Here is a 16,429-nt window from a genome sequence, read left to right as displayed (position 1 = left end):
TCGAGACCTGCTTCCTGACTGTTTCATTAAAAATATTTTTCAGATGTTATCGCAGGTGCAAATGTCAGAACGAGCAATGTCAGAGTCCGGAATATACTGTAAATATATTTGTGTGTATAAAGACTATGGACAGTATACAGTATGAATAGAAAATATATGTACAGCAGTAGATATTTTTTTATTCGATTTTTATTTAATCTTTATTTAACTAGGCAAGTCAGTTAAGAACAAATTCTTATTTACAATGACGGCCTAACCCGGACAACGCTGAGCCAATTGTGCGCCGCCCTATAAGACTTCCAATCACGGCCGGTTGTGATACAGCCTGGAATCGAACCAGGGTCTGTAGTGACACCTCTAGCACTGTGATGGTATATAGGATCAGCCTTGACTAGAATAGAGTATATACATATGAAGTATAAAAAAAATGTATGTAAACATTATTAAAGTGACCAGTGTTCAATGACTATGTACATAGGGCAGCAGTCTCTAAGGTGCAGGGTAGAGTACCAGGTGGTAGCCGGCTAGAACAGTAACTAAGGTTCAGGGCAGGATACTGGGCGGAGACCAGTTAATGGTGACTATTTCCAGTCTGATGGCCTCGAAATAGAAGCTGTTTTTCAGTCTCTCGGTCGCAGTTTTGACACACCTGCACTGTCTTCTGGGGAACAGGCGTGGGTAGGGTGGCTGAGGTCCTTGATGATATTCTTGGCGTTCCTGGGACATCTGGTGCTTTATTACATTGACCCAGTTCAATGTAACATCAATAGGTTTTGGCTACTACATGTTACTCAAATGTTCCCTATACCCATTATGAGGTTGCTATAACCTGGGCTGTTTTAATATTGCCTCCTGAGAGTTTCAAGTTCCTTGCTCTCCACATCACCAACAAACTAACTTGGTACAAGCACATCAAGACAGTCGTGAAGAGGGCATGACTAAACCTATTCCCCCTCAGGAGACTGAAAATATTTGGGATGGGTTCTCAGATCCTCAAAAGGTTCTACAGCTACACCATCGAGCGCATCCTGACTGGTTGCATCACTGCCTGGTATGGCAACTGCTCGGCCTCCGACGGTAAGGCACAAAGGGTAGTGCGTACGGCCCAGTACATCACTGGGGCCAAGCTTCCTGCCATCCAGGACCGAGCGGTGTCAGAGGAAGGCCCTAAAAATTGTCAAAGCCTCCAGCCACCCTAGTCATAGACCGTTCTCTCAGCTACCGCACGGCAAGCGGGACCGGAGCGCCAAGTCTAGGTCCAAGAGGCTTCTAAATAGCTTCTACACCAAACCATAAGACTCCTGAACATCTAATCAAATGGCTACCAAGACTATTTACATTTCCCCCCCTTTTATGCTGCTGCTACTCTCTGTTTATTATTTATGCATAGTCACTTTAATAACTCTACCTACATGTACATATTACCTCAACTAACCGGTGCCCCTGCACATTGACTCTGTACCTGTACCCCCTGTATAAAGCCTCACTATTGTTAGTTTACTGCTGCTCTTTCATTTTTTATTTATTTTTATGTATTTTTCTTAAAACTGCATTGTTGGTTAAGGGCTTATAAGTAAGAATTTCACTGTAAGGTCTACCTATTGTATTTGGCACATGTTACAAATCAAATTTGATTTGGTTTCACCACACTGTCTGTGTAAATGGACCAATTCATGTTGTCAGTGATGTCTGTCACATTGGTCGGGTATTCTGCCACTGTGTATTCTCTGTTTAGGGCTAGATCGTATTCCAGTTTGCTCTTTTTTTTTGTTTATTCTTTCCAGTGTGTTAAATAGTTATCCTTTTGTTTTCTCATAATTTGGTTGGTTCTAATTGTGTTGCTGTCCTGGGGCTCTGTGAGGTCTGTTTGTGAACAGAGCCCAAGAACCAGCTGGCTAGGTTCCTCTCTCTGTAAGTGAGGGCTTTGTGGTGTAATGTGTGGGCAACACTTCCCTTAAGGTGGCTGCAGAATTGGTTTTCTGGATTTTGATAATTAGCGAGTATAGTCCCAATTCTGCTCTGCATGCATTGTTTGGGGTTTTGCGTTGCACATTAAGGATATTTTTGCAGAATTCTGCATGCAGAGTCTCCATTGGGTGTCTCATTTTGGGAATTATTGTCACGCCCTGGCCTTAGTATTCTTTGTTTTCATAATTATTTTAGTTAGGTCAGGGTGTGACATGGGGAATGTATGTGTTTTTTGTAGTGTCTAGGGTGGTTGTAAAGTTTAGGGGGTTTATTAGAGTAGTTGGGTTTATGTTTAGTATAGAAGTCTAGCTGTGTCTATGGTTGAGTGTAGGTATCTAGGAAAGTCTATGGTTTCCTGAATTGGGTCTCAATTAGAGACAGCTGGTTATTGTTGTCTCTGATTGGGAGCCATATTTAAGGCAACCATAGGCTTTAGCTGTTTGTGGGGAATTGTCTATGTCAGTGTGTAGTGTTTGTGTCAGCACTATTTATATGTATAGCTTCACGGTCGTCATTTTGTTAGTTTTTTTGTATAGTTGTTAGTTTCTTGTTTTTCTCTCTTCTATAATAAAAGAAGATGTACTTTCCACGCGCTGCGCCTTGGTCCTCTCTCAGTCCCTTTGACGATCGTGACAATTATTGGTTGGTGAGTGGACCCCAGACCTCACAACCATAGAGAGTAACGGGTTCTATAACTGATTGAAGTATTTTTAGACAGATCCTAATTGGGATGTAGAGTTTTATGTTCGTTTTGATGGCATTGAAAGCCCTTCTAGCCCTCTAGTCTCTTAGATCGTTTGCAGCCTTGTGGAAGTTACCTGTGGTTTTGATGTTTAGGCAGAGGTACAGTTGAAGTCGGAAGTTTACATACACTTAGGTTGGAGTCATTAAAACTAGTTTTTCAACCACTCTACACATTTCTTGTTAACAAACTATAGTTTTGGCAAGTCGGTTAGGACATCTACTTTGTGTATGACACAAGTATTTTTCCAACAATTATTTACAGACAGATTATTTCACTGTATCACAATTCCAGTGGGTCAGAAGATTACATACACTAAGTTGACTGTGCCTTTAAGCAGCTTGGAAAATTCCAGAAAGTTATGTAATGGCTTTAGAAGCTTCCGATAGGCTAATTGACATAATTTGATTCAATTGGAGGTGAACCGGTGGATGTAGGCCTATCTTCAAACTCAGTGCCTCTTTGCTTGACATCATGGGAAAATCCAAATAAATCAACCAAGACCTCAGAAAATAAATTGTAGACCTCCACAAGTCTGATTCATCCTTGGGAGCAATTTACAAACGCCTGAAGGTAGCACGTTCATCTGTACAAACAATAGTACGCAAGTATAAACACCATGGGACCACGCAGCCGTCATACCGCTCAGGAAGGTGACGTGTTCTGTCTCCTAGAGATGAACGTACTTTGGTGCGAAAAGTGCAAATCAATCCCAGAACAACAGCAAAGGACCTCGTGAAGATGCTGGAGGAAACAGGCACAAAAGTATCTATATCCACAGTAAAACGAGTCCTATATCGACATAACCTGAAAGGACGCTCAGCAAGGAAGAAGCTACTGCTCAAAAACCGCCATGAAAATGGGGACAAAGATCATACTTTTTGGAGAAATGTCCTCTGGTCTGATGAAACAAAAATAGAACTGTTTGGCCATAATGACCATCGTTATGTTTGGAGGAAAAAGGGAGAAGCAGGCAAGCCGAAGAACACCATCCCAACCGTGAAGCATGGGGGTGGCAGCATCATGATGTGGGGGTGCTTTGCTGCAGGAGGGACTGGTGCACTTCACAAAATAGATGGCATCATGAGGAAAGAAAATTATGTGGATATATTGAAGCAATATCTCAAGACATCAGTCAGGAAGTTAAAGCTTGGTCGCAAATGGGTCTTCCAAATGGACAATGACCCCAAGCATACTTCCAAAGTTGTGTCAAAATGGCTTAAGGACAACAAAGTCAAGGTGTGGCCATCACAAAGCCCTGTCCTCAATCCTATAGAAAATTTGTGGGCAGAACTGAGAAAGTGTGTGCGAGCAAGGAGGCCTACAAACCTGACTCAGTTACACCAGCTCTGTCAGAAGGAATGGGCCAAAATTCACCCAACCTATTGTGGGAAGCTTGTGGAAGGCTACCCAAAACGTTTGACTCAAGTTAAACAATTTAAAGGCAATGCTACCAAATACTAATTGAGTATGTAAACTTCTGACCCACTGGGAATATGATGAAAGAAATAAAAGCTGAAATAAATAATTTTCTCTACTATTATCCTGACATTTCAGTCTTAAAATAAAGTGGTGATCCTAACTGACCTAAAACAGGGAATCTTTACTAGGATTAAGTGTAAGGAATTGTGAAAAACTGAGTTTAAATGTATTTGGCTAAGGTGTGTGTAAACTTCCGACTTCAACTGTAGGTATACATCTTTGTATAATCTATGGCAACGGTATCTAGAAAGAATTTGCATTTATTGTCCTGGCAAGTGGAACTTTTTTGGAACACCATTATTTTTGTCTTACTGCGATTTACCATCTGGGCCCAAGTCTGACAGAATCTGTGCAGAAGATATAGGTGGTGCTGTAGGCCCTTCTTGGTTGGGGACAGAAGCACCATATCATTTGCAAACAGTAAACATTTTACTTCAGAGTCTAGTATGGTGAGGCAGGGTGATGCAGACTGTTCTAATTCCCTCACCAATGAATTGATATATACTGTATATATATGTTGAAAAGGGTGGGACTCAAGCTGCATCCCTGTCTCGCCCCACGGCTCTTTATTGCCAATATTAACTGCACACTTGTTTGTGTACATCGATTTTAGAATAGCTTTTTTGTTTTGTAAATTAGGGTTTGCAAGGTGTACACGTGGTCTGCCGTGTGATATTTTGGTAAGAAGCCATTTTGCCATTTGCTCAGGACATTGTTTTCACTGAGGAAATGTTAGTCTGCTTTTGGTGATACTGCAGAGGATTTTCCTGAAGTTACTGTTGACGCAGATTCCAGTGTAACTGTAGAGGTCAAATTTGTCTCCATTTTTATGGACTGGGGTGATCAGACCTTGGTTATAAATATTGGGAAAGATGCTAGAGCTGAGCATAATAATGACGAGTTTAAGTATAGGCCATTTTAATTTGTGGTCTGTGAATTTTATCATTTTGTTTAGTATACCATCAACACCACAGGCCTTTTTGGGTCGAGAGTTTGTATTTTGTCCTGTAGCTCATTCAATGTAATTGGAAAATCCAGTGGGTTCTGGTAGTCTTTAATAGCTGATTCTGGGTTTTGCAAATGATCATGCATATGTGTTTGCTCTTGGTTCTTTGTTATATGGCCTAAAATGTTGTTCAAGTGGTTCATCCATACATCTCCATTTTGGATAGATGGCTCTTTGTGTTGTTTGTTTAATGTGTTTAAATTTCCACAGCAGTGATTTTATTCTGTATTCTTCAATCACAAGAGAGCTGTTTTATGACATGCTGTTCTTTATTTTTTATTTGTGTATTTCTTTACTGTTTTAGTGTTTCCCCATAGTGAATGCGTAGGTTCTGGTAATCTGTGTTTTTGGTTGGATAGGCTTCTCAATTTCTTTCTTATGTTTTTATATTCTTCATCAAGATTTCTCATTTTTGTTTTCTTAGGTTTTCTTCTAGAATGTTTTTATTTGATAATTCCTACTGCTAAGTTCACACCTTCACTATTGAAGAGAAACATTTTGTCTAGGAGGGATTGTGGTTGGTCAATTGTTTTTTGGTACGTTTCTACACTACCCTCCTTCCATCTGTAGCATTTCTTAATAGCATGCAGTTTGTTCGGCTTCGCTATCTCATGGCTGAGTATTGCTCTGTTCAAGTAGGTTGTGATTTTGTTGTGGTCTGATAACAGTGGTCAGTTGGCTGACTGTGAACGAGCTGAGAGACTCTAGGATGAGTTTGGTGATAAAAAGTTGTCCATAGTACTATGGCCAAGAGATGAGTTGTAGGTTACCCTACTGTAGGAATCCCCTCGAAGCCTACCATTGACTCTGTACAGATCCAGTGTGCGACAGAGCTAAAAAAGTTGTGACAAAAAAGGTTGTTTTGTTGTAGCTGTGTCTAGGGGGGCATATTTGGGAGGGAATGCTGTCCACTCCAGGTAGGTGCTTGTCCCCCTGTGTGCTGAAGGTGTCAGGTTCTTGTCGAGTTCTGGCGTTTAGATCACCAAAGACAAGTACATGTCACTGGACCTGGAAATGGTTGAGATCTCTCTCTTGCTCACTCTCTTACACACACACACACACACACACAATGTAATATCATCCAAAACGTTAAATGTACAGACGCTGACTCATCTATATGAGGCCTGCCAGTAGAGCTCTGTCTTCCCAAGGTCACTCTCTTCACCCTCCCTCCATCATCTCTCTCCTCCCTCCATGTCCATCAAGTCTATCTCCCCTTCCTCTTCATCTCCCTCCTCCCCTCTTCTCTTACTTCATCCCTTTTCACTTCACTTGCCTTCCTCAAACTTCAAACTGATTGACATTCCAAGGACTGAGAATGCAGGCCACCCCTCCACCCCTCCATTCTGGCTCAGTGATCTCTGCTCCACTCGCAGTGAACTCACAGTGCTTTTGGAAAGTATTCAGACCCCTTGACTTTTTCCACATTTTGTTAGGTTACAGCCTTATTGTAAAATGGATTAAATTGTGTTTTCCCCCTCATCAATCTACACACAATACCCTATAATGACAAAGAAAACATTTTTTTTTTTTTTGCTAATTTACATAAGTATTCAGACCCTTTACTCAGTAATTTGTTGAAGCATCTTTGCCAGCGATTACAGCCTCAAGTCTTAGTGGTTAGAGCATTGGGTTCGAATCCCTGAGCTGACAAGGTCAAAATAAGTCATTCTGACCCTGAACAAGGCAGTTAACCCACTGTTCCCCAGTAAGCCGTATTTGTAAATAAGAATTTGTTCTTAACTGACTTGCCTAGTTAAAAAAATATTTGGCACCCCTGTATTTCGGGAGTTTCTCCCATTCTTTTCTACAGATCCTCTCTAGCTCTGTCAGGTTGGATGGGGAGCATTGCTGCACAGCTATTTTCAGGTCTCTCAGGAGATGTTCGATCGGATTCAAGTCCGGGCTCTGGCTGGGCCACTCAAGGATATTCAGAGATTTGTCCCAAAGCCACTCCTACGTTGTCTTGGCTGTGTACTTAGGGTCGTTGTCCTGTTGGAAGGTGAACCTTAGCCTCAGTCTGAGGTCCTGAGCACTCAGGAGCAGGTTTTCACCAAGGATCTCTCTGTACTTTGCTCCGTTCATCTTTGCCTCGATACTGACTAGTCTCCCAGTCCCTGCCAGGGAAAAATATCCCCACAGCATGAAGCTGCCACCACCATGCTTCACCGTATGGATGGTGCCAGGTTTCTTCCAGAGGTGGCGCTTGGCTTTCAGGCCAAAGAGTTCAATCTTGGTTTCATCAGACCAGAGAATCTTGTTTCTCATGGTCTGAGAGTCTTTAGGTGCCTTTTGGCAAACTACAAGCAGGCTGTCAGGTGCCTTTTACTGAGGAGTGGCTTCCATCTGGCCACTCTGCAGCACACGACCAATCAGGCCTTTATGGTAGAGATGGTTGTCCTTCTGGAATGCTCTCCCATTTCCACAGAGGAACTCTGGCGCTCTGTCAGAGGGACCATCGGATTCTTGGTCACCTCCCCGACCAAGGTCCTTCTCCCCTGACTCCGGGCGGCCAGCTCTAGAAAGAGTCTTGGTTGTTCCAAACTTCTTCCATTTAATAATGATGGAGGCCACTGTGTTCTTGGGGACATTCAATGCTACAGTCATTTGTTGGTACCCTTCCCCAGATCAATGCCTCGACACAATCCTGTCTCGGAGCTCTACGGACAATTCTCAGGTGTGTGCCTTTCCAAATCATGTCCAATCAATTGAATTTACCACAGGTGGACACCAATCAAGTTGTAGAAACATCTCAAGGATGATCAATGGAAAGAGGATGCACTTGAGCTCAATTTCGAGTCTCATAGCAAAGGGTCTGAATACTTATGTAAATAAGGTATTTCTGTTTTTAATTTTTAATACATTTGCAAACAATTCTAAAAACCTGCTTTCGTTTTGTCATTATGGGGTGTTGTGTGTAGATTGCTGACGTAACGTAACAAAATGAGGAAAAAGTCAAGGAGTCTGAATACTTTCCGAAGGCACTATATATAGTGGATGTAGTGAGTAACTGGGACTAGAAGCATGTGGAGTGTTTATTTCGGGTCTAAATGTGATACTCTGTCTGATAAATATGTGATTATAAATGTGATTCCAAATATGTGGCAGGTAGCCTAGCGGTTATTAATAAGAGCGTTGGGCCAAAGAGTTGCTGATTCGAATCACCATGCCGACTGGGCTTCTGTGAGTCGTTCTGGATAAGAGCATCTGCTAAATGACAAAAATGTCAATGTGATGTGAGAGTTTGTGACTGAGAAGGCCATGACAACGTATGGGTCTCGGTCTGAGGGTGATCACCTGCCATATAAGAGAGAAAATACAAGGGTTTGTGCAATGTTGACACGTGCAGAAATATTTCAGTCTTTGTATCCAAGATCGTGACGTTATAACGTTGTGGAAAATGGGTCTGCAGAACTTTACAGTGACCGAGAAATATTTAAGGTGTTCCTTTAAGATTTACAGCCGTGTGTGTGTGTGTGTGTGTGTGTGTGTGTGTGTGTGTGTGTGTGTGTGTGTGTGTGTGTGTAGCCTGAAGGAGTCTGATCAATAGGTGCTGTAGTAGGGACAGAATTATCCTCCTCAGACACATTCTTCCAAATCAGCTGACACACCTACAAGGACCGCACTAAAATAGCAGTGTGCGTACTTAATTCTCCGCTGTCTGATTTTTCAAAGAACCTGCGTTATTGACAGCGGTCATTCTGATCTATCCACTTATATACATTCTGAGGATCATGATGAAGACGTCAAACCTCACACACTGTTATGAGGTGTAAAGTTGTCAGTGGACCAGCCAGGTGTGTGTGTGTGTGAGAGAGAAGGAGAGCGAGAGAGAGAGAGAGGGGGGAGAGACAAAGAGGACGCGCTGCTTTCTGCTGATGTGCAGTCGGATTACCTCTGCAGTGTGAGTCTGCAGATCCACTCCAACCCACCTGGGGGACACACCTGGCCCACTGACAGAACCACACACACTTTCACTGTCATGTTTTCACAGCACTGACAAATAGAAAGAAGAGCTGCACATTAAACGTTCAACTAGTCCAAACACAATCATATCATTTAAACCCAGTTTGTATTAACTATATACTTTTCTTCTGATGAACATGGTATTGTGGACATCATTTGTTTCAAAAAGTTGAAGCCTATAGGCCTAGGTCTACTGTAACGAACATGGCACATAATCCCATTGTGGGATAATATCATACAATTGGACATTTGGGTGAAAATTCAAGAAGCCTATCATGCGCTGTATCATGGTGTTTCTGTAGTTAGTCTGTGTGATAAGGAAGGAGTAGTGATGACGATAGCGAAGATGTCTCTTTAAAGAGAGAGATTGTTCGTGCTGAGTTGTGACTTTCTCCTCCCGCGGTATAAAAGCTCATCTCTCTTCACCCTGCCGCAGTCTGCATCCGGCTTAGAGATGAGCTACCCAATGGACTACCTCTACGGCCACGGCTCCTATTCCAGGACACCACAGGGACACTCTGCCCGGCCCGCCGCTTCCCTCTCCTCCTCCGGCTACCACTCTCAGCCATGGACGACCTCCCAGCGCCGCCGCCCGGCCTACAGCCAGGCAGCCTCTGCCGACAGCTTGGAAATCTTTAATGGCGACATGACTCGGAGGAACGAGAAGGAGATTCTGCAGACACTCAACGACCGGTTCGCCGGTTACATCGACAAGGTGCGGAACCTCGAGCTGATTAACTCGAATCTGGAGCAGGAAGCGGCTGCGCTGCGACAGAGCCAGACGGGGCGGGCTACCGTGGGAGAGCACTATCAGCGTGAGCTGGGGGACCTGAGGGCTATGGTCCAGCAGTTGACCGGGGAGAAGGCACGCACACTCTTGGAGCATGACCACCTTGAAGAGGACATCCAGCATGTGCGGACCAGGCTCGAGGACGAGGCACGCAGCCGGGAGGAGCTGGAGTCCGCAGCACGCGTCATGAACAAGTATGTGGATGAGTCTGGGCTCGCGCGGCTGGAGCTGGACAAGAAGCTGTTCGCGCTGCAGGAAGAAGCCGCGTTCCTGAAGAAAAACCACGAGGATGAGGTGGCCGAGATGCTTGCACAGATCCAGGGTGCACAGGTGAGGTTCGAGGCTCGAGACACGATCAAGGCGGACGTCACGAGCGCACTGCGGGAGATCCGCGCACAGCTGGATGGCCACGCGACTAAGAGCGCAATGCAGGCAGAGGGATGGTTCAAAGGTGAGAGGTGCAACTTTATATCAATCTACCTTAATATCTTTAATACCCACCTGGTTTTACCGAGTGGTGGTGAGAAAGACAGTTTTATAGTCTTATAGGACTATAATGTGTGGCCGTGCGGTGACGCATCCTTGTTCGCTGTCCATGGCCCTGAACTTGGGAGCGCTTTGGTTTTACAATCAAATAGGCTAATGGTACATAGTGGTGCATATAGGCTATTATCAATCCCATTTGGGACATTGATGCCTCGTAAGATCACCATTGGAAGCAAACTGCTTTAAACTCTCTAGGCTATATATTCAGCTAAACCTGCGTAAACATCATCCAATGAGTGCATACCAATTACTATAATGACACCTTGAGTGACAAGGGTACTTTCGAATCAAACGCCATAGTTATGAAATGATAGACTATGATTGCACTTGGAAAAAAAATTGGATGTGAATAATGTGGTGAAATAGCCCACTGGTTTATTTTATGGAGAGGACTAAGTGTTCTGTCTGGTGTAAACTCGTGTCTTTAACTATCTGTCCACCTGCCGCCTGTCACCTACAGTCCTGTTTGGAAAATCTTATTACTGTTCATCATGCATTCCTGCCGCAGGCAACTATGAGTCAGCAGTATTAGGTCCCTAAAAACACAGATGGCGCATTCAAGACTCCTTGGAAGTTTCTTTTGACAAGATTTATCAATATGTTGTTCAGTGTCATGTATCTGAGTCAGACCTCTGACAGACAGACTGTCAAGGTCACTCCTTCCTGGAGGAGAGGATGTGTGTTCTCAGTGACAGACCTTTACTAAAGCTCAATACAGAAAAGCATTCAGGCACCTGGCCAGTACTAAGACAGGAGACTATTTTATAATTTTGGGTTATAGCCCCTGTCCCCATGACCTGTAACACCCTGTCTCTGACCCTGTCCCCCCTTCTGAAGTGCGTATGGAACGGTTGGCGGATGCAGCTCACTCTAACACGGATGCAATCCGCGGTGCCCAAGAGGAGATAGCCGAGTATAGACGGCAGCTGCAGAGCCGCACCATCGAACTGGAGACCCTCAAAGGAACCAAGGACTCGTTGGAGAGACAATGCATGGATAGTGAGGACAGACACCATGGAGATATCCACTCCCTACAGGTACACTCCTCTGCCTGACTGACCATCAGTCTGGCTTTTCTCTTTCTCCTTCATTGACACACATTGCTCACCAACGTGTGTGTGTGTGTGTGTGTGTGTGTGTGTGTGTAGGAGACCATCCACCAGCTGGACGGTGAGCTGAAGAGTACTAAGTGGGAGATGGCCAGTCAGCTTAGAGAATACCAGGAGCTGCTGAACGTCAAGATGGCTCTGGACATAGAGATAGCTGCTTACAGGTGGGTCAGGGGTTCTGGGTGAGAGGTTAAAGGTGTTCAGACTGGCTCGGAACAACCTTGCTCTTGGAATATATATCTTTTTTAAACAGGAGACTGTATTGACACACCCAACTCAGACTGTACTTCCCATGTTCTTCCCCTAAACAGGAAGTTGCTGGAAGGGGAGGAGACTCGGTTCCTATCTGGGCCAAGCCTGTTCTCCTACTCCTCCGTTCACCTTAAGCTGAAGGGGGAGGAGCTCTCAGACACAGTCATACTGGAGGAACAGACGGATGAGACACAGGTCACTGAGGTGACAGAGGAAGGAGAGGAAGAGGAGAAGGGTGAAGAGGAAGAGGGGGAAGGATCTGAGGATAAGGGAGGAGAGGAGGAAGAGGGTGATAAGGAGGAAGAGGAAGGATCTGAGGATAAGGGAGGAGAGGAGGAAGAGGGTGATAAGGAGGAAGAGGAAGGATCTGAGGATAAGGGGGAAGAGGAGGCAGGTGAGGTTAAAGAGAAGTCTAAGTCACCTGAGGAGGCTGCTTCTCCATCTAAGTCTCCCATCAAAACCCCCCAGCCCAAATCTCCCGCCGTCAAATCCCCTGAATCCAAATCACCCCAAGCCAAATCTCCCCTCCCCAAATCACCCGCCAAGTCTCCTGCCCCCAAATCTCCCACAGAGAAATCTCCCCAGCCCAAATCCCTGGCTGTGAAATCACCATCTAAATCTCCCCCTAGCAAATCCCCAGAGTCTAAGTCCCCTCCTCCCAAGTCCCCCCTCCCCAAGTCTCCTGAACCCAAGTCCCCCATCCAGGAGAAGGCCAAGCCCCCTGCAGAAGACAAACCAGCCAAGGAGGAGAAGAAAGAGAAGGAACAACCCCAGCCTGTAAAAGAGGAGAAGAAACAGGAGCCAGAACCCAAGGAGAGAGAGAAGAGTGAGAGCCCGCCTAAAGAGAAGGCTGAGGAGAAGAAAGACAAACCAGATCCCAAGGAGAGCAAGCCAGAGGAGACCCCAACACCTGCCCCTCCTGCCGCCGCCTTGGCCAAGCCTGCAGAGGAGAAGCCCGCCCCCGCCAAGGAGAGTCCCACCCCTGCTAAGAAGGAAGATGAGAAACAGGCCCCATCCAAAACAGACGACAAACCTCAGGCAGAGTTGAAGCCTGCCCCCAAAGAATCACCAGAGAAAACAGAGAGCAAGAAAGAGAAGAAACCAGAGCCCAAAGAGGAGGTGAAGGAGGACAAGCAGGAGGCCTCTAAAGGGTCCGACAGTACAGAGGTGAAGGATACGAAGGTGGAAGGGAAGGCAGAGAAGGACGAAAAGTCCTCCAGCACTGAGGTCAAAGAGAAAGCCATGAAGTGAATCACTAACGCATTGTGTATGAGCCAAGAGGAGTGAGAGAGAGAGACGCCAAAGAACTATCGGGGAGGGATGGGAGGGGGAAGGGAGGGAGGGAGGCTACTGAAGATCTGAGCAGCCTTTGTCTCCTACTCTGCTCTGGCCTTCCTTTACAAACAGTAAACAAGCAAAGCAATAGTGTTTCTCTAGTTACTAATCCCTGGGTACTCAACCCTGATATGATGCTTCTTCTAATATATGACTGTAAAGAATGCAGAATGCTCTAAACTCTATCTGAATGTGTCTGACTTCCCGTCAATAATAACAAGTGCATTAAACAGCAACATCGCTCTGGCTGGGAGCACAGCACAGTGCCATGTACCTTCTGAAGCCTTCAAGGGCAGAGATGTCAACAAATGTCTATAAAAGATTGTGTCAAATGAATATATTGTACTGTTTGTGTGTATTTATGACGATATAAATTAGTATATTATATTGACGGCTATAAAAAGCAGAGAGACTATGAACCCGCTCATTGTGCACCTTAAACAGCTCCCTGTCTGATGGTTGTGCTGAGTCACTGTGCTGTTGTTAGTATGCTAGGTCAGGGAGGATAACTCTGAAGTCAGGGATGACTGTGCCATGTATAAACTGCTGAGAATATGCAATACAAACTGATGTAACTAATAAAAGGTTCAAACTGAACAATTTCTGTGTGTTCTCATCATTATATCATTCTAATACTAAAATATACTCTGGTGTGAATTATACTGATTGTCGCGGTGATGGTCTCGACCTGACCTGGGCAAAGACGTCAATTCAACGTCTATTCCACATTGGTTCAATGTAATTCCATTGAAATGGCGTGGAAACATTGATTCAACCATTGCGTGTCCAGTGAGAAACAAATTGCTGGCTAAAATATATCATTTACTGGTATAGTACTGAGGTACTAGACAAATTATATCGCTTACGTCTAGTTCCTCTCATGTACAGTTGAAGTCGGAACTTAGGTTGGAGTCATTGAAACTCATTTTTCAACCACTCCACAAATTTCTTGTTAACAAACTCTACTTTTGGCAAGTTGGTTAAGAGATCTACTTTATGCATGACAAGTAATTTTTCCAACAATTGTTAACAGACAGATTATTTCACTTATCACAATTCCAGTGGGTCAGAAGTTTACATACACTAAGTTGACTCTGCCTTTAAACAGCTTGGAAAATTCCAGAAAATTATGTAATGGCTTTAGAAGCTTCTGATAGGCTAATTGACATCATTTGAGTCAATTGGAGGTGTACCTGTGGATGAATTTCAAGGCCTACCTTCAAACTCAGTGCCTCTGCTTGACATCATGGGAAAATCAAAAGAAATTAGCCAAGACCTCAATTTCCAAACGCCTGAAGGTACCACGATCATCTGTACAAACAATAGTACGCAAGTATAAACACCATGGGACCACGCAGCCGTCACACTGCTCAGGAAGGAGACGTGTTCTGTCTCCTAGAGATGAACGTACTTTGGTGCGAAAAGTGCAAATAAATCCCAGAACAGCAGCAAAGGACCTTGTGAAGATGCTGGAGGAAACCGGTACAAAAGTATCTATATCCACAGTAAAACGAGTCCTATATCGACGTAACCTGAAAGGCCGGTTTGCAACTGCACATGGAGACAAAGATCGTACTTTTTGGAGAAATGTTCTCTGGTCTGATGAAACAAAAAGAGAACTGTTTGGCCATAATGACCATCGTTATGTTTGGAGGAAAAAGGGGGAGGCTTGCAAGCCGAAGAACACCAACCCAACCGTGAAGCACGGGGATGGCAGCATCATGTTGTGGGGGTGCTTTGCTGCAGGAGGGACTGGTGCACTTCACAAAATAGATGGCATCATGAGGCAGGGAAATTATGTGGATATATTGAAGCAACATCTCAAGACATCAGTCAGGAAGTTAAAGCTTGGTCGCAAATGGGTCTTCCAAATGGACAATGACCCCAAGCATACTTCCAAAGTTGTGGCAAAATGGCTTAAGGACAACAAAGTCATGGTATTGGAGTGGCCATCACAAAGCCCCGTCCTCAATCCTATAGAAAATTTGTGGGCAGAACTGAAAAAGTGTGTGCGAGCAAGGAGGCCTACAAACCTGACTCAGTTACACCAGCTCTGTCAGGAGGAATGGGCCAAAATTCACCCAACTTATTGTGGGAAGCTTGTGGAAGGCTACCCGAAACATTTGACCCAAGTTAAACTATTTAAAGGCAATGCTACCAAATACTAATTGAGTGTATGTAAACTTCTGACCCATTCCCAGCATTCTCTGTACTAGGGTTAAATCTGTTTAATCTTCGTTGAGAGAGACTTTTTTGTTTTTATTTGATGTTCTTGATTTAAGCTGCTGTGGTAAAACCTAAAATATTGTATTGCAATTTCTTGAATGTGATGAAATAAATAAAAGCTGAAATAAATCATTCTCTCTTCTATTATTCTGACATTTCACATTCTTAAAATAAAGTGGTGATCCTAACTGACCTAAGACAGGGAATTTTTACTTGGATTAAATGTCAGGAATTGTGAAAAACTGAGTTTAAAGGTGCAGGTAAACCTCCGACTTCAACTGTACATGCCAGTTCTACACACTCTGAAGAAAGGAACAGTTCTGAACGGAACACCAACTGAGGCGGTATGAAAAGCACAGCGGAGGTGAGGAAGATGAGAGGTGTGAGGATCTCACTATGTGGGTGTGTGTGGGTGTGTGTGTGTTCTGCATTGCGGCTGAGGAGTGCACCTCCCCTCCCTGCTCTGACATCACATAGCCTGGGCTCATACATAAATCAGGTGTTCTGGAGAACAGAGCTACCTGAACAGAGCGGTTCCCCCTCTTCTTTCTACTCCACAACATCCTGGAGTTAGAGAATACAGCTGCCCCCTGCACATCTCTCGCGATTATCCTTAGGTTAAGTCTCTCCTCCTCATCGCACCCTCATTTGAACTCTCTTCTATACCTGCTCCACAAAGCTAGCCTGCTGAAACGGTAAGCATGGATCAGAACAGTCCAAAAGCATAATCATCATAAATAATATGATAACGTACATCTAGTAGATCGATTCTGGAGTAACCTGCCAAGCCAGAGATGATCTACACCAGTTCACCTGAGGCTCCATGCATGTGCTGCTAAAGACAGAGCAGTGAGACCACATTATGAGAAGTGCTATAAACAGACATCACAACCTTTATTTCATAACAAAGGCTTCCATTACACTTTGATGTCAGTTTTAGAGTCCTGTCTATGTCCTTGATGTGACAGTTGTCCACAATCATTGTGGAAACTACAGTGGAGTCAGTA

At 44.3% G+C, this 16,429-nt stretch overlaps 1 protein-coding gene across 1 annotated transcript; it reads left to right on the top strand.

Moving 5' to 3' along the window:
- Positions 1-9,564: 9,564 nt before the first annotated feature.
- Positions 9,565-13,796, top strand: LOC129853671 (neurofilament medium polypeptide-like). The gene is made up of 4 exons (XM_055919985.1): positions 9,565-10,405; positions 11,338-11,537; positions 11,649-11,773; positions 11,921-13,796. The coding sequence occupies exons 1-4, from the start codon at positions 9,619-9,621 to the stop codon at positions 13,110-13,112; spliced, it is 2,304 nt and encodes a 767-aa protein (XP_055775960.1). The 5' UTR covers positions 9,565-9,618; the 3' UTR covers positions 13,113-13,796.
- The last annotated feature ends 2,633 nt before the right edge of the window (positions 13,797-16,429 follow it).

Source organism: Salvelinus fontinalis, chromosome 4 (assembly GCF_029448725.1).
Source record: "Salvelinus fontinalis isolate EN_2023a chromosome 4, ASM2944872v1, whole genome shotgun sequence".
Classification (NCBI taxonomy): Eukaryota; Metazoa; Chordata; class Actinopteri; order Salmoniformes; family Salmonidae; genus Salvelinus; species Salvelinus fontinalis.
The sequence above is the reverse complement of the archived record's forward strand: the minus strand, read 5'-3'. Positions and strand labels throughout refer to the sequence as shown.

Coding starts and splice junctions, on each gene's coding strand:
- LOC129853671 (XM_055919985.1), top strand. CDS start 9,619: ATGAGCTACCCAATGGACTACCTCTACGGCCACGGCTCCTATTCCAGG. Junction 10,406..11,337: donor GGCAGAGGGATGGTTCAAAG/GTGAGAGGTGCA, acceptor CCCCTTCTGAAG/TGCGTATGGAACGGTTGGCG. Junction 11,538..11,648: donor GAGATATCCACTCCCTACAG/GTACACTCCTCT, acceptor GTGTGTGTGTAG/GAGACCATCCACCAGCTGGA.